This window comes from Pongo abelii, chromosome 4 (assembly GCF_028885655.2).
Source record: "Pongo abelii isolate AG06213 chromosome 4, NHGRI_mPonAbe1-v2.0_pri, whole genome shotgun sequence".
NCBI classification, from domain to species: Eukaryota; Metazoa; Chordata; class Mammalia; order Primates; family Hominidae; genus Pongo; species Pongo abelii.
In genome coordinates this window covers 159,338,111-159,362,207 of record NC_071989.2, presented here as the reverse complement: position 1 = coordinate 159,362,207, position 24,097 = coordinate 159,338,111, and the positions used below count along the sequence as shown (strand labels likewise).

Sequence of the window (24,097 nt, the reverse complement as noted above, 5' to 3'; positions counted from 1 at the left end):
ATCTCTAAAGGAAGAGCAAGACCCTTCCTTCTCCAGACTTCTAGTCTCCCTTTAGAGCCCGCTACTGACAGAACCTGACAAAGAGCCAACCGATCCAGCAGATACGGTCCAAGCAGAATCCTGTGTCACAAAGCAAAACTGAGAGAGGTGCGCTTGGAGCTGAAAAATAATAGCTTAATAAACTGGCACAGGGAACATTCACAGTCTTTGTTTTGTTTTTTTGAGAAGGAGTCTCTGTTGCCCAGGCTGGAGTACAATGGCGTGATCTCCTGCTCACTGCAACCTCCACCTCCCGAGTTCAAGCAATTGTCCTGCCTCAGCCTCCTGAGGAACTTGTATTACAGGCAAGCGCCACCACGCCTGGCCAATTTTTGTATTTTTAGTAGAGATGGGGTTTTGCCATGTTGCCCAGGCTGGTCTTGAACTCCTGACCTAAAGTGATCCACCCGCCTTGGTCTCCCAAAGTGCTGGGATTACAGGCGTGAGCCACCATGCCCGGCCCATTTACGGTTTTTTGACAGAATGATCAAAAGCTTTCTCAACAAGATGTAAGAGAGAAGAGATAACACAAGGTGGGTTAGAAAAATAAAGTGAAGCCAGGTGCGGTGGCTCATGCCTGTAATCCCAGCACTTTGGGAGGCTGAGGCAGGCAGATCACTTGAGGTCAGGAGTTCAAGACCAGCCTGGCCAACATGGCGAAATCCTGTCTCTACTAAAAATACAAAAATTAGCCAGGCGTGGTGGCAAGTGCCTGTAATCCCAGCTTCTCGGGAGGCTGAGATGGGAGAATCACTTGAATCCTAGGGGCGGGGGTTGCAGTGAGCTCAGATCATGCCACTACACTCCAGCCTGGGCAACAGAGCCAGACTCCGTCTCAAGAAAGAAAAGAAAAATAAAGTGAAGGCAAAGGTGAGATTAGTTTAGTGATTACCAAACGTGGGTTAACTTCAGAAAGCACCAGGTCAAGTGTTGTTTTGTTTTGTTGTTCGATAGCATTCCAGACCCCAACCCCAGAGGATTTTTTTTAGCAGGTCTAGCTAGGGACCAGAAATCCAAATTTGTTTTGGAAAAGCTTCCCAGGTATCAGTGGTTGCTTGGGAAATTAAGGATAAAAAGAAAGACTGATGTTTTCCTTTTTACCATTTTAAACTGTGAATTATTTTTTACATGACTCATACAAATCAAAGGTTTGGTTAGTTACTGTAATACAAAATGTACTGAGTTATACAGTACAAAATGTGTTCTCTCAAATCCTTGCTTTATGTGGGTCCTCAAATTAATTAGGTACAGAAATTTGTTAAGCCAAGATATACTTCTGGAATGATTGTCTGAGATATCAAATTTCAGCCTGATTACATGATAGAGTAATTTAAAACTGAATTAATTATATTTTACATTATTAGATTTAATAGAACTTTCAGATTTCTGGAAACTAACACTGTATAAATATGTGAATATGTAATCCCAGTAACCTTTCTTAGAGTAACTGAATGTCATTTGGGTAGTAGACAAATTCTGTTTATTTCATTGCCTTTTTACTTTCAGAAACTAAGTTATTAAAGCACAAACTGAATGCACAAATGAGGGGAAATTGAAATGGAAACCTCAATGAAGAGACATTTTTGTGTTAAAATTCCTAATTACATAAGTTATTTACAAAAACACTCTTGATTTATGGTGTTCCAAAATTTCCCTTAAAGCACTGAGTTATTAAAACTTCCCACAGTATGGCCAGGCGTGGTGGCTCATGCCTGTAATCCCAGCACTTTGGGAGGCCGAGGCAGAAGCATCGTTTGAGCTTAGGAGGTCAAGGCTACCATGAACTATGATCATGCCACTGCTCTCCAGCCTGGGTAACAGAACAAAACCTTGTCTCTAAAAAATAAAAATAAGGCCGGGTGCAGTGGCTTAGGCTTATGATCCCAGCACTTTGGGAGGCCGAGGCGGGTGGATCACCTGAGATCAGGAGTTCGAGACCAGCCTGACCAATATGGTGAAACCCCATGTCTACTAAAATTACAAAAATTACCCGGGTGTGATGGTGTGCGCCTGTAATCCCAGCTACTCAGGAGGCCGAGGCAGGAGAATCGCTGGAACCCAGGAGGCGGAGGTTGCGGTGAGCCGAGATTGCACCACTGCACTCCAGCCTGGGTGACAGAGCGAGACTCCGTCTCAAAAAAATAAATAAATAAATAAATAAATAACTTTCCACGGTATGAGTCTATGTTCTATAGAAATATTACCACATTTGCACAGAGGTAAATGTAAAGGGATGTTTGCAGCACCATTGTTTATAATAGAGAAAAATTGTCAGCAACCTCAGTATATGCCGATTATGGTAAACACATAATTGAATACTATGCAACCATTACATAGAATGTAGATGATCTGTATATACCAGCGTCAAAAGGTGTTTGTGATAAACAGAGTTAAAAAAAAAGCAAGTTATGGAATAGTGTGTACCATCTGTGTTGGTTAGAAAAGCAGAAAAGTATAAGCTCATAGAAAAATATATGGCCGACATCTTGGCTTATGCCCTTAATTCCAGCACTTTGAGAGGCCAAGGCAAGCAGATCACCTGAGCCCTGGTGTTCGAGACCAGCCTGGGCAACATGGTGAAACCCCATCCCCACCAAAAAATATACATATTAATATATGAAGCTAGTCAGGTGTGGTGGTGCATGCCTGTAGTCCCAGCTACTCGGGAGGCTGAGATGGGAGAGTTACTTGAGCCCATGAAACAGAGGTTGCAGTGACCCAAGGTGGAGCCATTGCACTCCAGCCTGGGCGACAGAGCGAGACTGTGTCTCAAAACAAAACAAAAAAATACTTGGTAGGTTAAGAACAAAGTGTTTATAGGTTTTCCGTGTGTGCTGAAGGAAAGAATAAGGTGAAAGACTTTTACTGTAAGTCTTAGTGGTTTGGCTGATTTTTTTATCTACCTAATACTTGCTTTTTTTTCTTTCCATAGCATTATAGCCTTCAGAAAGGCCAACAAAGTGGGTATTTTCATCAAAGTTACACCACAGCGTGAGGAGGGTGAAGTGACCGTGTGCTTCAAGATGAAGCATGATTTTAAAAACCTGGCAGCCCCCATTCGCCCCATTGAAGAAAGTGACCAGGGAACAGAAGTCATCTGGCTCACCCAGCATGTGGAACTTAGCTTGGGCCCGCTTCTTCCTTAAAAGGTTCCACTGGAGGGCAGATCCCAAAGGACAGTATCACCATAAACCTGCGTTAAAATGTGGAAGCTGCTGCTTCATTAGGCCTTGATAATAACGATGTACCCATGCACTACGGAATTCTATTGCTAAGAAAGTGGGAGCATAGGCAAGGCATTGGGAACACAGGGTAACTGCTGTTGCTCTTGCTCTCACCCCTGTTGACGCCAGTAAGTCTGTGTCTCCCTCACTGAGCCCTGCACGTTGAGTAACAGCAGCATAATTCCATCCTAGGAAAGGGGATGGGTGTTCCTTGGAATGGCATTGTATTTACCACCTGAGAAACTCTGTACTATCTCTTGATCTGATCTCACTAAGGATCACAATGTCACAGATGAAACTTAAATGATAACCCAAAGGTAGACCTGCTGTTAATGATCCAGCATTGGTCACAATGTACCAACTGCTTTCTGCGTTCCATTAAATATCATCTAACAGTCTAAAACATATCTCTTCATTGCCATAATGGCTGCCATTTTGCCATAGATTTCCATATAACTGAAAAATTGAATTGTCACATTATCTTTAGTATTGTGATGATTGGAAAAACCTGTGAAGTTGTTAAGGCACTCTTATTTGCCCTCTTTTTCTAAGTGAATACAGGACATGTATTAGTGGTTCTGAATTTTTTTCCCAGTAAAATATGGATCTTTTAAGAAGAATTTGAGAAGCAAGCAATTACATGTCATGTCAAGGGGGTAGCAACTTCCATTCGTTTTCAATATTGCCACAATACCCAGGGATTAATGCTGCCACAGGGGGGCAATCTTTATTTGTCTTACTTCCTACCCCTTCCCTGTTCTGCCTCTTTAACTCAGTTAAGTTGTTCTGTTTGGGACCTGGAAAAGAACCCAAAGAAAACCTGAGTGGACAGGTTCATTTCCGGAATGCAGAAAACATTTTAAAGGTTAGATTTTTAGCGTATTCTCAACTAGCATTCTTTCCATTGATTTGAAGGGGAAATTAACTATTATAATCTCTTGAATCCAAAACTGGATATTAAGAACTTTCCCCCTTACTAAGTTTAAGACTTGTCATGTGGTGAGTCAAATAAGACCATTTTGATTGTAAACCATAAAATAGTTCAGCAAGTAGCCCACAGTTCTGGCCTAACAGCAGACTTGCTGTTTTCACTTGGTATCCTGGAGTTGGGTTGCTAACCTTAATTTCTATGATGTTTTCTAAAATGAAACTTGTCAAAGTAGACCACCAGCTGCACCGTGTTTTCTGTAAAAGTATTGTTAGTACTAAGTGGCCAAGAGACTTGAGGAAAACACAGATTTTTTGTTTACCTTGGTCTTGTTTTAAGTCTTAAAAAATTAAAGATACATTATAATGTAGAATACAGATGGGACATAGTCCTTGTAAGCTTCCCTTGAAAATGTTTTAAATATTTAGGAAGCTTTTAAAAGACACTAAATTGTACTCTAAAAGACACTAAATTGTACTAATTATACAAAGGTCAAGCCAATTTTGTGAAACAGTCCCACAGAGTAATATATGTGATGCAGTGTAAGAAGGTAAATACTCATCTCTAACATTATGGTAATAATAAGGTTTAGCCTCTTAGGAGTTGGAGCAGGGGGATGGGTAATTACAAATTTGCAGACTGTAGAAAGTTTCATTTTTTTGTGACCCCACAGAGTCTCAAATTTTTATTTCACTACCTGCTAGAGCCTACTGTGAAATCACTGCTCCATATTTGCCAGTGGAGGAAATGGGCATAGAGTAGAGAATAGCTTCATATGTTTACACGTTTGCATAGACTACACACATGTCATGCGTTTATGGCAGGTAGCTGCTATTTATTCCCCAGAGTAATAATGTTGAAGTATGGGTCTCATCATTCCGATATACAGAAACACAAAACACTTAGATCGTAAACTTTTTTCTTCAGAAGCCAAATTAACTTGCAGAATCATAGAGCCATTGGTTTAATGTTTCCTCAAGATAGGTTTTAGTGCAAGCTAGTATTCTGTGTGTTCGTAGAAATGATTCAACACCTGCAGCTGGTGAATTAGGAATTGTATTTGTTGCCTTTTTTATATTAGGTGAGGTGCAAAAATTTTAATGCTAGTCAGTATGCACCACCACAGGAAAGTTAGATCCCATTAGCACTTGAAACTACAGTTTTGGAAACTTAGGCTAAGTTAATTTGGATTTGTTACTTGATTCACGTACTGACCTTTTCTTTTGTTTGAAGTGCTTATCAGCATAATGAGCTAAGTGTAATGCATATTTGTGAAGAAACATCCTTTTTGGTCCCTTTTGGGACAGAGAGGTACTCCTTGATCTTTATGAATGACAGGTTACTGTTTTGCCTTATTGCTTAACTTAATGTAGTGAAATAAAGCAGACAAAGCTTGAGCGTGTTGTTTGTTTGCTCTCATGTAGATACTAAGTAGCATGGCTCAGAGCCAAAAGACAGGCGTGGAGTTAAGAGAGTTGGCTAAGAGAGTTGGTGGGGCATGCTCCCTTCCATTCCTTAAATGAAATAATCTAAAATCTCTTAGCAGGTTAGTTCACCATAATATATAAGTAGATGTTGCTTTGAGCTTCTTATATACATATTCGCAGAACCATTATATAAATGTCGTTAGACCTCTACCAGTTTTTATCCTGGGTCATTGCTTCTAAAGATATCCTTTACGATATATACAGTGGTCTGACTCCATCAGTGACCACTCATCCACCTTCATCTGTACCTTCATAACTCTCCCTTCCCTCCTCTTACTTAGATGAATTATTCACACTCTTTCTGTCTGAACCCAGCCCCACCTCTTAACACTCAAGCTCATCCTCTTACCTATTCACAGATAGCATCGGCAGCTCCCCCCTTCCCTTTTCCATCAGCATGTGATTTATCTCATCTTAAAAAAGAAATTGGCCTCACTCTCCTCTTCAGCTGCCACTCCATTTCTCCACTCCCTTTACAGTAAAACTCCTCTAACTCTGGGCATGATCGCTCACACCTGTAATCCCAGCGCTTTAGGAGGCCGAGGTGAGAGGATCATTTGAGGCCAGGAGTTTGAGACAAGACTGGACAACGTAACAAGACCTTGTCTCTGTTTAAGTAAAAGTTTTTTAAAAAAACAAAAATGGCCGGGTGCAGTGGCTCACGCCTGTAATCCCAGCACTTTGGGAGGCCGAGGCGGGCAGATCACGAGGTCAAGAGATCAAGACCATCCTGGCTAACACAGTGAAACCCCGTCTCTACTAAAAATAATAAAAAAAATTAGCCGGGCGTGGTGGCAGGTGCCTGTAGTCCCAGCTACTCTCGAGGCTGAGGCAGGAGAATGGCATGAACCCGGGAGGTGGAGCTTGCAGTGAGCCGAGATCATGCCACGGCACTCCAGCCTGGGCAACAAGAGCGAGACTCCATCTCAAGGGAAGAAAAAAAAAAAAAACACCCTAATTCAACCTTCCAGTTCTTCCATTCTTACCTGAACTGAACCCATTCCAGTTAGACTCTCAGTGCCACCACTTGGTCAAAACTGCTCTTGTCAAGGTCACCGGCAATCACCACACTTAAATACAGGGTCAGTTCTCAGTCCTTAACTATGCAATTTTTCAGTAGATCTGACAGTTTATCTCTTCCTTCTTGAAAGGCTTTGCTTGGTTTCCAGAACACAACACTCCTGGTTTTGAGGCAGAGCAGGGACCCCCTTTTAGGAGGCTTGTGGGCCCCTCCACGCATGGAAATAAAGGGAAATCTTGAGTTTCTTCAAGGGAATTCTAGGCACCTAGCTAGCCCAGAGAAGTTAATGAGCAACTTGATAAGCAAGAAGTAGCTGAACACAATAGCCAAGGAAGTCAGAGTGAGATGTTTTGTTCCCTATAGAAGCTAAGGGTAACATGTGTTCCCAGCTTTTCAGAAACCTGGACTCTCACCAAACAGATTTAAACCTCGGATAAGGGGAAACTGAGAACTGAACTCTGACCACTGTTCATTGTTCTAAGTTGCTTCCTGAGGGGCCTGGAGGAAGTCATGTCCACCGGCCAGAGCTAACATTCTTTTCTGTGGATCCCAAGTTTAGACAGACAGCTTCACCGCCTTAATCATAAATCAAAAAATCTTTGAAACCACCTATGACCTATGAGTCCACCCCATCCCAGCTTTGAGATGTCCCACCTTTTCAGGTCAAACCAATGTATAGCCTCTATGTATTGATTTATGACTTTGCCTGTAACCTCTTTCCCTGCCTTTAAAAACCCGTACCTTTAAGCCATCTGGGAGTTCGGGTCTTCAGCATGATCTGTGCAGTTCTCCTTGTATGGTGCCCTGCAATAAAATGCCTCACTTTCTCTTGCTACTAGCCTGATGTCAATGGCTTTGCGGCACTGGGTGAGCAGACCCCAGTTTAGTTCAGTAACCATTTTCTGTCTACCCTGCTAGAAAGTTTTCTTCCATATTCTTTGCTAGTTCTTTCCCATCTTCCCAGCCTTGCAGTATACCAAATCTCATTTCTCACACTTCTTTCCTCTTTACACTCATTTAATGATCTTACCCAGTTTTGGGCTGAGAAAAGATCTATTCCTAAGGCCCACACATAGGGCCTGCTGAAGACTGAGGCTGAATTGAATTAGAACAACAGAGAACCCCTTTACTTCTACCCCGCTACCAGCCTACCAAGCAGCTAGTGACAAGCATCCATTTCTAGGGGATGGGCAAAGGCCTAGAAAGCTAGTCCCACTGTGCAGGTAGGCAGGACAGCTGTAAGCTGAGGATGAAGCATGAACACTTGAGTTCTTCAGTCCCAACGTACAGTATAGAATAATGCTAGAGGAGGTGAAAACTGTGGTACATTGAAAGCAACCATAGCAATAAAACCCAAGCCCAGGTCAGGTGCGGTGGCTCACGCCTATAATCTCAGCACTTTGGGAGGCCAAGGCAGGCGGATCACCTGAGGTCAGGAGTTTGAGACCAGCCTGACCAACATGGAGAAACCCCATGTCTACTAAAAATACAAAATTAGTCGGGTGTGGTGTCGCATGTCTGTAATCCCAGCTACTCAGGAGGCTGAGGCAGGAGAATCGCTTGCACCGGGAGGTGGAGGTTGTGGTGAGCCAAGATCGCACCATTGCACTCCAGTGTAGGCAACAAAAGCGAAACTCCATCTCAAAAACAAAAACAAAACAAAACAAAAACCCCAAGCCCAGCTTGATTCCTGACCAGATTGACCAAACCCCACGCAGACGGTCTAACAGAACACACTTGCCCATTTCCGAGCATTAATATGATTTACCTCATTCTCTTCTGTTATATAAGCAATGACTTGGCCAGGCACGGTGGCTGACGCCTGTAATCCCAGCACGTTGGGAGGCCAAAGCAGGCAGATCACTTGAAGCCAAGAGTTCAAGACCAGCCTGGCCAACATGGTGAAACCCCATTTCTACTTAAAGTACAAAAATTAGCCAGGTGTAGTGGTGCAGGCCTGTCGTCCCAGCTGCTCAGGAGGCTGAGGCACGAGAATCGCTTGAACCCAGGAGGCAGAGGTTGCAGTGAGCTGAGACTGCACCACTGCACTCCAGCCTGGGTGAGAAAGTGAGACCCTGTCTCAAAAAAATGAAATGAAAATATGTAAGCAATGACTGGCATTCAATAAAGAATTGAGACACACAAAAAAGCAAAAATAACACATTCCTCACAGACAAAGCAATCTATAGGACTATATATGGAAATGACCCAGATGTTTGAACTAATGGACAGAAACTTTAACATGTTGTTGGGGCTCAGAAAATGATACCCCAAATTAAGGCTCTGAAGCAGCCTCAGAAGCGAAAGTTTCTCTCTGACCTTCTGCCTTCCTGTCTCTGGCCCTTCATTCTTCCCCAAGCCTAGCCACAGACACTGAATTCCTTTTCCTCAAGGTGGGTCATAGAGAGAACCCCTTTTCCCCAAAGCCAGCCATAAAATGTAAAATACTACTACTCTAGGCCGTATGCGGTGGCTCACGCCTGTAATCCCAGCACTTTGGGAGGCAGAGGCAGGTGGATCACAAAGTCAGGAGTTCGAGACCAGCCTGACCAACATGATGAAACCCTGTCTCTACTAAAAATACAAAAATTAGCCAGGCATGGTGATGCGCGCCTGTAATCCCCGCTACTCAGGAGGCTGAGGCAGGAGAATTGCTTGAACTTGGGAGGCGGAGGTTGCAGTGACCTGAGATCGCACCATTGCACTCCAGCCTGGATGACAGAGCAAGACTCTGTCTCAAAAAAAAAAAAAAAAAAACACTACTCTAACTTCCCCCTTGCTTTTCTGTGTAAAAACTGGCTCTGAAGAAATTATCTGAGCTACTTTGTTTTAGATTGTAGGTCATAAGACCCCCATTCCAAAGAGGGTCCTGTCCATACCCAGAAGGAAGGAATGCTGCCTAGAGAGGCCAAGAATCTAGACAGACAGGCCTCACTGGGTTTCCCCACTCAGTCTATTAGCACTAAATCAGTACCCTTTTTGTCCAATCCTATTTCTACATAGCTGTCCATACTTTGTTGAACCTAGGCATATAAATGGACAATTTCCCATTTGGGTCTTCATTCTGAAGGCTCCTGTGTCACGTAAAACTATGATCAAATAAATTTGTATGTCTTTTCTCCTATTAATCTGCCTTTTGCTAGTTAATTTTCAGTGAATCTTAAGAGGGCAAAGGGGAACTTTTCTGTTGGCCCCTACAATGTTAAAAAATCTGGTGGAAAATATGGAGCCAGGTGCCATGGCTCACACTTGTAATCCCAGCACTTTGGGAGGCCAAGGCTGGAGAATCACTTGAGCCCAGGAGTTCCGAGACCAGCTTGGGCAACGTGGTGAGACCCTGTCTCTACAAAAAAGTTAAAAATTAGCCGGGCACCGTGGCCTGCTTCTATAGTCCCAGCTACTTGCGAGGCTAAGACTGGAGGATCCCTTGAATCCAAGAATTCCAGGTAACAGTGAGCTATGATCATGCCTGGGTGACAAAGTGAGACCCCCATCTCGAAAAAAAGAGAAGGAAAATATGGATAATATATATTGTGAAAGGAAATTAAGTCTTGGGACCCCAAACTCATTAAGCCAAAGGGAAAAGTCGAGCTGGGAACTGGGTCACACAAACCTGCCTCCTGCTTTTGGCTCCTAAATAAAAGATGGCTACAAGATGAAAAGCTACATGCCTCCCCCATATGTTGCCCAGTAATTCAGACCCTTCCAAAACCAGCAAATGTTTTTCATTTACAATCTCATTGGACATGTTTGGTATTCCAGTGGTATGATCACTTAGCTTCAATCTTTGTACCACAGATAGGCATCGAAGATGTTATATGGCATATAGAGGCCTTAACGAATTACACCCAAAGGCCCTAAATGGTAGCTGCATGAGTACCTCTTTGCTAAGCAATGAGGTCATGCTTATGAGGAAAGCTGTGTTGCAAAACTATGTGGCTTTAGATATACTCACGGCAGCACAAGGGGAACCTGTGCCACCATAAAAACTGAAATGTTGTGTGTATATTCCAGATGAATCAAAGAACATAACCTGACTTATGACCGATATGAAAACCCAGATAATCAACTGTCAGATCCAAAATCCTCACTAATCCATTGCTTGAGTGGTTGGTTTGGATCCTGGGGAATTTAGTGGCAGAAGCTATTGCTTATAATAGGAGGAATAATTTATGTTCTGTCCTGTTTCTGCTTACAATGTTGTTATAGTATGTGTTTGCAAATAAGTCAATGTGCAACCGAAAGGGCTAAGGTAATGATTGCCCAGAGAATTGCTTTAATTGGGGCAGTAATGAAGCCTGACTCAGCTTCCAGGTTTGCTTTCCTTTTGTTGCTATAAATCTGGCCTAGTCCCTATATATATTTTTTCTTCTCTTTTCTTTTTTCCTTCCTAGGAAAGTAAAATTCCTCACTAGGAATTTCCTTGTGGGCAAAATATGGGGGAGGCATGTAGTTTTCCATCTTGTAGCCATCTTATTTAGGAACCAAAAGCGGGAGGCAGGTTTGTGTGACCCACTTCGCAACTTGACTTTTCTCTTTGGCTTAATGAGTTTGGGGTCCAAGATTTAATTTCCTTTCACATTTCCCCCTTTTTTTCTTTAACATCTTTTGGAGAAAGCATTTTAAAAGGAATATGTGTTCCTGGTCTCAGGCTGCTTTTTCCTCCTTTTTTGAGCTGGTTTCTTGTTGCTAGGATGATTTATTCCAGGAAATTCAGGTCCCACGTTGCTAGGAAGGCTCATTCCTAGGAAGTCATGTCCCATGTTGCTAGGAAGGCTCATTCCTAGAAGTCATGTCCCACAAAGATTAAAAAAAAAATTGGGGGGAGGAAAGAGGGAAAAAGGAAGGAAAGGAGATAATTCTGAGGGCTCCAAACTTAAAGGAGAAAGGGGTCCTATCTCTTTTCTCTTAATGTTAAATGTTATTTTGTTTGTGGAATGTTCACTCTATAATATATATGTTGATTAAGTATACCATTATGCATGATTTGCAATATTGATTGACCTGTGGAGTGCCTTGAGCCTGTGTGTCCAAGACTCTTGAGTGCTGAGTGAGTGGGAAGTACTAAGGAGAATTGCTTTCTTGGAAACTCCATGTAGTTCGTGGCTTTTGTGATTGAAATAGCATCAGTAAAAGTCTGGCATTGTGGAAAAACAAATGTATGTGGACTCTGTTATTTCTGACCTTGCACTCCTCACAAGACACGTGAAATTGGAGTCACAGATGTAGAAACCAGGCAGAAGACTGTCTGAAGAGATGATACTTGAGAATTTTCCAAATATAATAAAAGACAACAAATCACAGATCCAAGAAGCTCAGATAAACCCAAGGACTTTCTTATAAAGGAAAAGATATACTTACCATATGATCAAATAATCTCACTCTAAGGTATTTACACAAGCAAAATGAAAACCAATGTCCATACAACGATCTGTATGTGAATGTTTATAATGGTTTTATTTATAGTCACTAAAATCTGGGAACAACCCAAATGTCCAGCAACTGGCAAGTGAATTGTATGATATATCCATGCAATGGCATTCTACTCAGTAATACAAAGGAAGAAATTATTGATACATGTAATAATATGGATGAATCTCAACTACAAAATACTAAGTGAAAAAAAATCAGATCCAAAAGGATATACAGGATTCCATTTATATGACATTCTGGAAAAGGCAAAACTAGGGACGGAACACAGATTAGTGATTGCCATGGTTTGAGTATGGGATAAGTGGACTAACTACAGAAACAAGGGAACTTTGGGGATGACAGACAATTCCATATTTGTAAGTGAATGTATTTACAAAATTCAAAACTAAAAAGGATAAAACTTTATGTAAATTATACTTTAAATCAACCTTTTTTTTAATGAGGTGATTTAAATAAATGTGTTAGATAGCTTGATGACACGATAAGTATGAAAGTGGTACCAGAATGGCTTGAAACTCATAAAATATTAGCGGAGTGGTTATAAGTTATTCCAAAAATCAAATAATGCATATGTTGATTCATAAGACCCTTGTCATTTCAGAAGCTGGAAATGAAACAGTACTAATGAATTTGTGGCTTCACCACTTTTTAGCTCCACAACCAGGAGCTAAATCAGGAGAGATTAGGTTAATCTCTCGAAACCTGTTTTCCTTTCTATAAAAGAGGGATCATCATACTTGCCTACAGGGTAGAGTTACCAGATAAAATACAGGACGATTGGTTAAGTGATGTGAATTTCAGATCAACCACGAATCCTACTTCAGGACAAGTAGGTACCAAATATATTTATAATTAAAAAGCGATTCGCGGTTAATCTGAAATTCAACTTTAGACGTTCTGTAATTCGTGCGTGTGAGAGACAGAGAGAGAGAGAGAGATAGAGACAGAATCAGAATCTGGCAGCCCTACAGAGAGGTTATGAGAATAAATAAGACACTGGAACCGCAAGGCTTTCGCCCAGAGTTTGGCATAATAAGCGCCTCAGTGGTAGCGAACGCTATTTTAACCCCAGCCTCTGATGCACTACGTCTTCCTTTATTCTTTCGCCCAATTTTTAAATAAATCAACTGTACGTGTGGCCCTTCATTCCAAGCAGGCAAAAACTCGAAGGAAGCATCCAGGTGCATTATACCAGGACCCCAACTGTTAAGCTTATTAATTCCAAGAGCGGGCGACGTCATGACGCAAAGGCCCCGCCCCGGAAGAAGCACTAGACGCGTAAATAAGACGCCGACCGCCGCGGCGCTAGCCTCGGGGCTTGACGGGATTGTGGCGGTCCGCTCTCCCAATTCGGAAGCTACAGCTACCTCCGGACGCTCTCAAGATGGCGACCTCTCTGGGTTCCAACACCTACAACAGGCAGAACTGGGAGGATGCGGTGAGTGTGCCTGCCGGAGGAGGATGGAAGGAGGAGGCGAAGCCGCGCACCTTGCAAGCTGGCAGGACAGGGCCTGCGGCGCGGCCGAAGGAATTCCGGGGAGGAGCCAGCGCGGCGGCCTAGCTTGGCCGGAGCAGGAGGGCGGAGGGCGATCCTCCTGCAGGCTTGAAGGGAGGGGGCTTAGCCAGGGTCCCGGGACCGGCACCCTTTCCATCCCTGCCCCCTCCAGCCTATTAGAGCTGGTTTTCTTTTCTCCCGCCGCCTGCCGGAAGTGCAGACAGCGCTCCCTCCCGCCATCGGGTCGTGATGGACTTCGGGTTCCTGCCGTGCCTAGTTCCCCACCCTCGCTTCCCGCCCCCTCGCCACCCCAAGTGTCACTGAGGTGTCAGGGTCTTCGGAGGGTGGTCCTCAACCAGATTTCCCATTTTCACCAGGACTTCCCCATTCTGTGCCAGACATGTCTTGGAGAAAACCCATATATCCGAATGGTGAGTGATCGCGTGTGAAACGAGTTATTCATGTCCTGTCGATGTTGTGGTACTTGCACACTGTGAAGTGTTTCTCTTAGACAAGCAGAAAAAATGATGCTCTTTTACTAACGCGAAGTGCTGGACGACTTGCAAAGAACTGTCATGTGTATTCTCTTACGAATCCGGTAACACTCCTGTAATGTAGGGGTAATAACGATAGCTAGTATTTGTTGAGCATTTACCTAGGAAATAGGTCTGTTGACCAGAAGGTGAGAGCGTTTGTGTCTTTTCATACAATAGTAAGGAATGGAGCTGGGATTTAAGTTCAGATATTCTGGCTCTAGGAATGTCAGCATGATAGGAGGAGAACCAGAAGTAGAAACTAGGTTTCCTGACTCCTGGTCAAATGCCTTTTGGCCAGTGTACTTTATCTCTTTAAAGTAAGCATTCCCCCTTTCTTACAAACAAGGGTGAAATTAGAACCAGTTAACAATAATTAGGTTAGGGCTGTATTATTGTGTAGTCGTAGAGGTGTTGATATGTTAGTATGTTCACGATGTTTGAATGGTTCAAGATGTTTGAATAGTTCTGTTTAAACAGAACATTTACTATATCCCGGGCATTGGCACAGGGCAAGTCTACAGTAGCTACCTTTTGACTAAACTTTGTAAAGTGGGTGGGCCATAGCTGTATCCTCTCTGATGTAGGGATTGTGGAAAGCATTAGGAATGTTAGTTCTTGGGAGTGAACTTGGGAGCCAAAATGAACCTAAGAGTTGTGGCTGTGGAAAGACATTCACTTACCTAGTATTAGATGCATATACTCTATTTTTTTTTTTTTTTTTTCTGTAGAGACAGCGTCTCGCTATGTTGCCCAGGCTAGTCTGGAACTCCTGGGCTCAAGCGATCCTTCCACCTTGGCCTCTCAAAGTGTTGGGATTACAGGCGTGAGCCACTGCCACCCAGCCCAGATCCGTATACTCTTGAGATGTTATAACTTATAATATGTTGTTATAGTATGTTCCCTACCCTCTTCCCAAAAAAGGTTGGGTTTTGGTTTTTGTTGTTGTTGTTGTTTTTCTCTCTCTAGGATGCCAGGGATTTCCAGACATATTTCTTGGGTTATGTTTAAGGAAAGAGTAGACATCTGGCTTTTTTCTTTCTGTAACTCCAGTTCTTTTCTATTTTTTTTTCTATTATAGACCAAAGAAAAGTATGGGAAGGAATGCAAAGTAAGTATGTCTGTTAAAGAGTAATGATTTCTGTTTTATTTTTCTTTTCTCTACCAAATTAGCCTTCAGCTTACTAAGTTTTGAAGTCTTCCAGTAAAAATCAGTGCTATACAGCTTTTTATGTATTACTGATATATTCATTGGCTGGCAACTGTTTATGTGGGAAGTAAGAAAATGAACCCTCTAATGTAGAGATTCTTACGGTATCAGTGGATGGGCATTGAAGGAGTTTGTATACCAGGTGGTGTATGACTGTCCACACGAGCATTTTAGCTGAGGAGGAAGGTCATTCTTGTCAGAAGATTCTCAAAAAATTACATGACACTCCCCACTCCCCCTAAAAAAGATTAAGGTTCAGATTATTATTGGTGCTTAGCTCTAGGATGGGAAGAACTTTGACCTTTAGTCTATTTCATTTCTGTACTCTGAATTTTTGCTGGAGAAGGATGCTGAAAATTGTATTGAAACATCAAATCAACTAGGTGATTGCTAAGGTCTCTTCTGAACCCTACATTCAGGGATCCTTTTTTGAATGCCCCGTTGTTATCAGATCTCCAGATTGCCCAGATCAGGACCATTGACATTCTATGGCTCTTGCTTTGTGTTGCAGATCTGTGCCAGGCCATTCACAGTGTTTCGCTGGTGCCCTGGAGTCCGCATGCGTTTCAAGAAGACTGAAGTGTGCCAAACCTGCAGTAAATTGAAGAATGTCTGTCAGACCTGCCTCTTAGACCTAGAGTATGGTATGTTTGACCTGTCCAATAAATCTGAAAGTGTGCAGGTACCTAAAACTACAAGCCAGTCTTTTGTCTCCCACTTCTCACCCTAGCTCTGGTTCTGATTTCACTTTGGAATGTCTGCCGTGGTCTGCTTTTCCCAGGAAAAGAACCATAATTAGGCCACTCTAGAGCCCTGAACAATAGTAGGAACTTAAGGAAAAGTTGGAAATTAATCAAAAGTGGCCTGAACAATAGTAGGAACTTAAGGAAAAGTTGGAAATTAATCCAAAGTGGCCTAAACCTTCATCTCTGTAGCCCAAGTGAGGTAAAAGGCATTGATTCTATGATAGATAATTTATTTGCCTTAGGCTTCTTTCTTGATCCAGAGCTTTTTTCCACCATCCCAATCAGAAGCTCACAGGGTAATTGTGCTTTATTTTATTTTATTTTTTGAGTTAGGGTCTCACTCTGACACCCAGGCTAGAGTACAGTGTTGTGATCACAGCCCACTGCAACTTTGAACTCCTGGGCTCAAGGGATCCTCTTGCCTCTGCCTCCTGGTATACCACCATAACCAGTGCACGTGTGTGTGTGTGTCACTATTTTGCCCAGGCTGGTTTTGAACTCCTGGCCTCAAGCAGTCCTCCCACCTTGGCCTCCCAGAGCCACTATAGCCAGCCTAATTGTGCTTTAGACTTTTGTCTCAATTGTGTTGTTAGAACTGATATATTGCTACTGTTTCAGAGTAACTGCTTTTGGGAGTAATTTTTTTTTTAACCGCAGGTGACTGTTTTTCAGAAAGATCATTTTTCAACAGGAGTTTTTACTAGTAAAGGAAAGGGAAAAATATATGAGTTTATGTATGTTAAGTTCATTGGAGTTACTCTTCTAGTCAGAGTCCTGGCCACATTTTATGTAATGTTATTTATGTGTTTGTTAAGGAGGCGTCTGGTCCTGGAGTACAGTGACCCTTACATGACTGTGACTATCCAGAGGATCTATAGGACTAACCTAGAAAGAAACCACTTTTACATTTACTTTAAATAAATCATGTTGTAATAAAAACTAGGAGCTAATTTACAGGTTGAATATGACCATGGGCACAGTTTGTTCATCTAAAAATTTTCTTTTATAATTTTTTTGTTTTTTGTTTTTGAGACAGGGTGTCACTCTGTTGCCCAGGCTGGAGTGCAGTGGCATGGTCATGGCTCACTGCAGCCTTAACCTTTCCAAGCTCAGGTGATCCACCTCAGCCTCCTGAGTAGCTAGGACTACAGGTGCATACCACCACACCCAGCTAATTTTTGTATTTTTTGTAGAAATGGGGTTTCACCATGTTGACCAGGCTGGTCTCGAACTCCTGGACTCAAGCTGTCTGTCAGCTCCAGCCTTCCAAAGTGCTAGGATTACAGGCATGAGCCACCACACCCAGCCTAAAAGATTTTCTAAAACATTGATTTCATCAAATTTCCTGACAGTTCAGGAATTTGGACAATTTCTTAGCATGCTGTGTAGCAGAAGTAACCTGATGGTGCTAAAGAGTTTGAATAAAAACATAGTAAAGTCTCTGCTACTAAATAGGAAAGAGGAGAAGGGAAAGATGATGTATTCTGTGTGCATGGTTAGTATGGATATGTTTTAAAATACATCTGAGGTCTTCTTCCTCTTTTTTTGTACCAGGCCTGCCCATCCAGGTTCGTGACGCAGGATTGTCTTTTAAAGATGACATGCCAAAGTCAGATGTCAACAAAGAGTACTATACACAGAATATGGAGAGAGAGGTATGCTGCCACTTTTTGGATAGAAATCCTAATGAATTGACACAGTCTGTATAATTTATCTTTTGAATTTGTCATCCCCACTTAGATTTCTAACTCTGATGGAACACGGCCAGTTGGCATGCTGGGGAAAGCCACATCTACCAGTGACATGCTGCTCAAACTGGCCCGGACCACACCCTACTACAAAAGGAATCGACCCCACATTTGCTCCTTCTGGGTGAAAGGAGAGTGTAAGAGAGGAGAGGAATGTCCATACAGGCAAGAGCCGAGCCTCATTTTCAGTATTTGCTTTCAGATGATTTCTCATCTAAGAAATGGGAGGTCCTAGCTTAAACTGTTTCTGCTTTAAAATCTAAAAGTCATACAACTAATGTGGTATATCTCATGTCTTAGAACTATGAAATTTAGAAGAGCATGAATAAATTGTAGTTTTTACTTACAATTGAGCCTTGGAAACTAAATTGCTATGCCATACAGTATAGATGCTGACCCTAAACATTTCTACCTGAGAAGTAAATCTTCACTGCCATGGTTTAAATGAGTTGACTCTCAATGTATGGTTGAAGTCAAAGTAAGGTCAGACTTCTAAAGGGTGTGTATGTTTTGGTTAAGACTGCCAAGCATCTGGATTAGGAGTTCTTAATTTGGGATTGGTTAACCCCACCCCCTAAAAAATAATGTATGTGCTTTCTCTGGGGCTAGGTCCATAGCTTTAATCAGATTCTCAGTGGAATACAACACCCCAAATGTGTTAAGAATCATTGACCTAGAGAGGGGTAATCATGTGTCCCTTTCTGGGGGGACGGGAGGGGGCGGATCATGTCAAGAGTATTTATTTATAAGGAAAGTTTGGCATCCTAGATGGCCTAAGGGTGGCTTTTAGGAGGCTAGGAATTCCTTCTGTGATACAGTAAATCTCTTGGTATTAGGTCTATTTTGGTAATTATATTTTGGTAGAAACCATAGTTTCTAGTTCAAAAGGCATTTCAGAATATGTATCTAGGACTTTAATATGTAGCTACTCTTGGAAGATACCATTTTTTCACCTTTGTTTCACCTTTATGCCTTCTTTTTTTCTTGAATCATAGACATGAGAAGCCTACAGATCCAGATGACCCCCTTGCTGATCAGAATATTAAAGATCGATATTATGGAATCAATGATCCTGTAGCTGACAAGCTTCTAAAGCGGGCTTCAACAATGCCTCGGCTGGACCCACCAGAGGATAAAACTATCACCACGCTATATGTCGGTGGTCTAGGTGATACCATTACTGAGACAGATTTAAGGTTTGTGGGTATAAGTTAGAGAGTTATTTTTGCCTTTAACTGCCCTGGAATAATTTATTTGCAAAGACTGCAAGAATGATCATTCTGTACAAAATACATTTTTCTTTAGTCTGTCTATTGTTAGTATCATGCTGACTGGAATTTTTGTAAAATTGTCGTTTATGGTGCCACAGTAATAATGTGCTTATGTGGCTGGGCACAGTGCCTCATGCCTGTAATCTCAACACTTTGGGAGGATCTCTTGAGCCGAGGAGTTTGAGACCAGCCTGAGCCACATAGTGAGACCACATCTCTACTAAGAAAAAAAATTAGCCGGGTGTGGTGGCATGTGCCTGTAGTCCCAGCTGTTTGGGAGGCTGAGGCAGGAGGATCGCTTGAGCTTGGGAGATCAAGGCTGCAGTGAGCTGTGATTGCACCACTGCACTCCAGCCTAAGCAACAGAGTGAGACCCTGTCTCAGAACCAAAGCACAAAGAGTGCTTATCCATCCTGGTATATGGTAATAATGACATAGGATTCTATTTGACCTAACAGCCAAGTTTTAAAGGATGGCACGCATCCAAGTATGATGAATTATGTAGAGGAGGGAGAGCTTTGCGATGATAAAACTCTTATGGTTTAAATTGTTGGCTTTTTAAAGAGACTGGCATTTGATAAATTTGTGTTATTTTTGGCTTGTATTATGCTTGGCTAGATGAGACATCTGGGCAGATAGTAATGGAAATTACCTCTTCCAAAGAGATAAAGTGGAGAAGAAACTCCTGTAAGTTTATAACCTGCCCTTGGTAGCCTGTCTCCATTAAACCCTATCCAAGTGAGCTAGACAACCCCCAGGGGTTGGCAGACTTTCGCTATAAGAGGCTGGATGGTGAATATTTTAGGCATTGTGGGCCACATGCAGTCTCTGTCATGTATTCTTGTTTTAAACTTTCTTGGCTCATGGGCCTTGAGAGCTGTAGTTTGCCAACCCCTTATCTAGGGTTTAGGGTCTTTAAGGAACCTATTAGAACCCCCTTTCCTCCATGGGAAAAAACCCTGAGATGTTTGAGAACCTTTATTTACTCATTATTTTTCTTTCCTTCTCTCAATCAGCAGCACCCACAGTAGGACAAGATATGGGGGGGACACCTGCGGGTAGTTAGGCAGATAATCTTGGGGCCCACCTGCCTAGTGGTGTGTCAGTGAAAGTTAATCCATTTTCAGTCTCCTGGGAACATCTTTGTTAACTCTCACTTTCATTTTTCTCTGCCTGTTTCCCTTCAGAAATCATTTCTACCAGTTTGGAGAGATCCGGACGATCACTGTTGTGCAGAGACAGCAGTGTGCTTTCATCCAGTTTGCCACACGGCAGGCTGCAGAAGTGGCTGCTGAGAAGTCCTTTAATAAGTTGATTGTAAATGGCCGCAGACTGAATGTGAAATGGGGAAGGTGAGAATTAAACTATTTTTAAGTGACATTTTGCTTAGATTTTTAAGAAACTACTTCATTTTCTGGAGACTAGTAGGCTTTTGGTTAACAGGCTTAAATGAACAGGATCTTTAAAGAGATCTTTCAAAGATCACTCTCTATGTGATAGTTGATTCCTGTGGATGTTGGGAGAACCCTGCTTTGGAAATGTATTCACGGGGTTGGTGTATAATCTACTCCTTTGAAGGTTCCTGTTTTTGTGACTAGCTATTATAGGCCAAGTATAATGCCAGGGCATGAAAGGTGAATTTTAGGGTTTATAAATGAATTAGACCTAGATTCTGCCGTTAGAGGCTGATTGTCCAGTGGAGAAGATAAAACAGGAAAGAATCACTATTTTAAGTTTAAAAGTGATGATTGCATAAGAGAGACACAGGTGAAAGACCCAGTTCAAAGGGGGAACATGTCTCCAACTTGGAACCAGGGAAGAGATGGCTAATAGCAGCATCTGCCTTTGTGGAGCGCTCCCTATGTGGTAAGCACTGTGCTAAACACGTATGTGTTGCCTCTTCTGGTCCTTATGATCTAGCAGGTTTTGAACCAGGTCTTTTCCTGTGTCAAAACCTTTGCTTTTGTTCACTGTGCACAGTGGCATTTATGGGAAAAGAGTGTGTGCTGAGGAGGAGGTAGAGCGAAGGAACTCCATTGGACTGGGGAATGTAAGAAGCAGAGGTGTGAGATAAGGTGGGCCAAAGTGCCGACTGTATGCATGTGTGTTTCCCAGATCCCAAGCAGCCAGAGGAAAAGAAAAAGAGAAAGATGGAACTACAGACTCTGGGATCAAACTAGAACCTGTTCCAGGATTGCCAGGAGGTGAGTGCAGACTCCCTGCTGACTTCAGAAGCTCTGTCTGCCCTGATGTTCCTATTTTGGAAGATGGGACCCAGGTCTGGTTCATGTCGCCGCTCTACTCTCCCAGTAGGATCTCTGAGAATGTAAAGGTGGTAGAAACAGTGTTGCACAATTGTTCTCCCCTCTATGTGTTGACTATTTTCTCTCCTCCAGCTCTTCCTCCTCCTCCTGCGGCAGAAGAAGAAGCCTCTGCCAACTACTTCAACTTGCCCCCAAGTGGTCCTCCAGCTGTAGTGAACATTGCTCTGCCACCGCCCCCTGGCATTGCTCCACCCCCACCCCCAGGTAACTTCCATCTTCCTTCTTAGCCCAGAGAAATCCTTGTGAAAGTTCTGTCTCATAAACCTCACCATCACGTTCAACACTTCCAAATCCTGTGAGTTTGCTCTGTAGAAGTCTGCAAGTAAAGTTGATCTGTTGGGATTTCTGATATTTTTTTTCCTCCTGCTCTGCCGAGGAGAAGAAAGGGGCCAGTTTTCTAAAGGTCCAGGTATGTGTGTCAGCAGAGTAAGATTATTAGATTACAAAGATCTGATCCGCGTATATGTGTCAGCAGAGTAAGATTATTAGATTACAAAGATCTGTCACCAATTTGTTCCCTTTTCTAAACTAAATGCTAATGGATGCCCTAGAGCACTGTTGCTCAGTGCGGACTGTGAGTGGGTGTCATTTTACAGTGTTTATCACCTGTCTGCCACAAGATCAGGAGCTTGTGCCAGAATGTAAATCAGTGAACCCCTTCCTTCATTGAGAAAGTCTTCTTACCAAAAAAACTGTCAGATGAACTAAACTGTGCCTGGTCATATAATTTACATTTTGACTCAAGCTCTTTGTCTTGAGTGGCCATAAATAGGTGGAGGACTGGCACTTTGTATAGCACTGCTGTAGACAGTGTTAACAGTGGAAGGAAATCACAGGTAGCCAGTTCTCCTGTGGCAGAGAGCCCATACTCTGAAGAGAATCTGGTTTCTGAGCACCCTCCATTCTGGTGTCAAGCATTGAAGTTAATGATGACACAGTCTTTGCCATCAGCCTGATTTCTTTCTTGTCTCCCAAATCCTGACTAAATCCTGTCTGGTAGGATTTGGCATGTTGGATACATAGCAGAAACTCAGATGACATACTAGGTGATACCTTGAGTGCGGTGGAGTTTTTTGGACTGTGGGGGAAAGGTTTCTAAAACCAAGGAAATAACAAGTGGAAGCAAGTTTTGTGAACTGACATTTGCTTAAGCCCCGTGTCAACCTTGATTTATGTGTAGGTGGTTTTAACCTTAGCAAGATTGAGAGGTTTGAAAGGTTATCAAGGAAACTACAAGCCTAACACATTTGTTCTCTCGTATCTGCAGGTTTTGGGCCACACATGTTCCACCCAATGGGACCACCCCCTCCTTTCATGAGGGCTCCAGGACCAATCCACTATCCTTCTCAGGACCCTCAGAGGATGGGAGCTCATGCTGGAAAACACAGCAGCCCCTAGCACCTTGTCACCACTCTGGGGCTCTGTGGAAGAAAGGGCACTTAAAACTCCCAGTAAATCTTGGAATAAAGATATTTTTCCTTCCCTTGTAGTTTCCATGGTAGCTGAATGTGCTCAGATGTGGGCAGAGACTGACAGCCATGCTTTCCTATACTTGTTCAAAGGATTGATGGACCGTAAATAAGCTGCCATTAACACATCTGGTTACTGCTATAACACGACTAATAAAACCTAAAGCCTGTTCCCCTTACCCGTGTGGGGCACAAGCAGATGAGTGAATTGGAATGTCCAGCAGAGTTACCATCCCAATTATATGTTCATTTTGTATATTTTTTGGGCGGGGGAAAAATTGACCTGCAGTAAAAAAACCTTTGACCATTTTTATGTCCATTGGATATTTTCCTTTTTATCATCTTAAAAAAAAGATAACTAGTACTAATCATTGTAGTGGCCTAAGTGTGATTTAACTCTTTTGAAGTCACACCCTCAGAAAGATGAGTAGAAACCAGCACCAGCACAGCCCAGATCTTTTCTTTCCTCTCCTTTTCCTCATTTATTCCTAAAGGAATCTGACCATTTTACGTCTCTACGGCCCAAAAAAAGACAAAAATAAAAATTCCTTTTTATTCCTGTCAACTGGATGGAAACACAAATTTCATGGAGCTGTGTACCATTGAAGAAACCTGGTGTCTGGCATGAAATTACTGTAAAGAACTTCCTGTAAAACACGTTCTTTAACAAACTGAAATGAAAAGCATTGGAGCGTTTGAATGAAAGACGTGACCTCCTGCTGGGACTCTGATGGTCTTCAGCATTCACCTTCGTGTGTCTTCAGTGTCTCATTGTCATCCCTGCTTCTGTTTGGTCTTAGAGTGTTCGGATATAACTGAATTGTAGATGGTAAAGGAAATTTGATGTGTTTTTTGGTTTTAAATAATTAAAACGGGTCAATTTTTCAAATGTTGTCATGGGTTTATTTCTAGATTCCTCTTTATCCTTTGGTAGCTGAACTTGAGGTCAGTGGAAGTTATTTAATAGAAATGAGTTATATATTGTAAATTTTTTAAATGTTGCTTTAGACTTTTGATTATATCCATTCCATGATGATTTACTTATTATTATTTTTTACCTCAGCCTATTCTTAGGTTAGATTCCATGATGATTTAAAAGGTTCAGACCTCTTTAGTACTTATTTCAGAGGGTGATTGTGAGGTTGAAATAAGATAGTGCACAAAAACAC

The 24,097-nt window shown here is 42.3% G+C and overlaps 2 protein-coding genes across 5 annotated transcripts in view; both read left to right on the top strand.

The window, feature by feature from the left end:
• The window catches only part of DCTN4 (dynactin subunit 4), a 43,853-nt gene extending 38,265 nt beyond the window's left edge, over positions 1–5,588 (top strand). For all 4 annotated transcript variants that reach the window (XM_054555099.2, NM_001132796.1, XM_063723888.1 and 1 more), the window contains 1 exon segment: positions 2,972–5,588. In XM_054555099.2, the coding sequence (XP_054411074.2) occupies positions 2,972–3,185 (214 nt within the window). In that variant the 3' untranslated portion in view covers positions 3,186–5,588.
• Positions 5,589–13,449: 7,861 nt separating this feature from the next.
• On the top strand, positions 13,450–23,817 carry RBM22 (RNA binding motif protein 22). The gene is given in 11 exon segments (NM_001132152.1): positions 13,450–13,570; positions 14,005–14,058; positions 15,242–15,271; positions 15,882–16,014; positions 17,671–17,771; positions 17,857–18,029; positions 18,860–19,060; positions 20,323–20,487; positions 21,251–21,339; positions 21,532–21,663; positions 22,727–23,817. Coding segments are annotated over 11 exon segments (1,263 nt in total). The 5' UTR covers positions 13,450–13,516; the 3' UTR covers positions 22,858–23,817.
• The last annotated feature ends 280 nt before the right edge of the window (positions 23,818–24,097 follow it).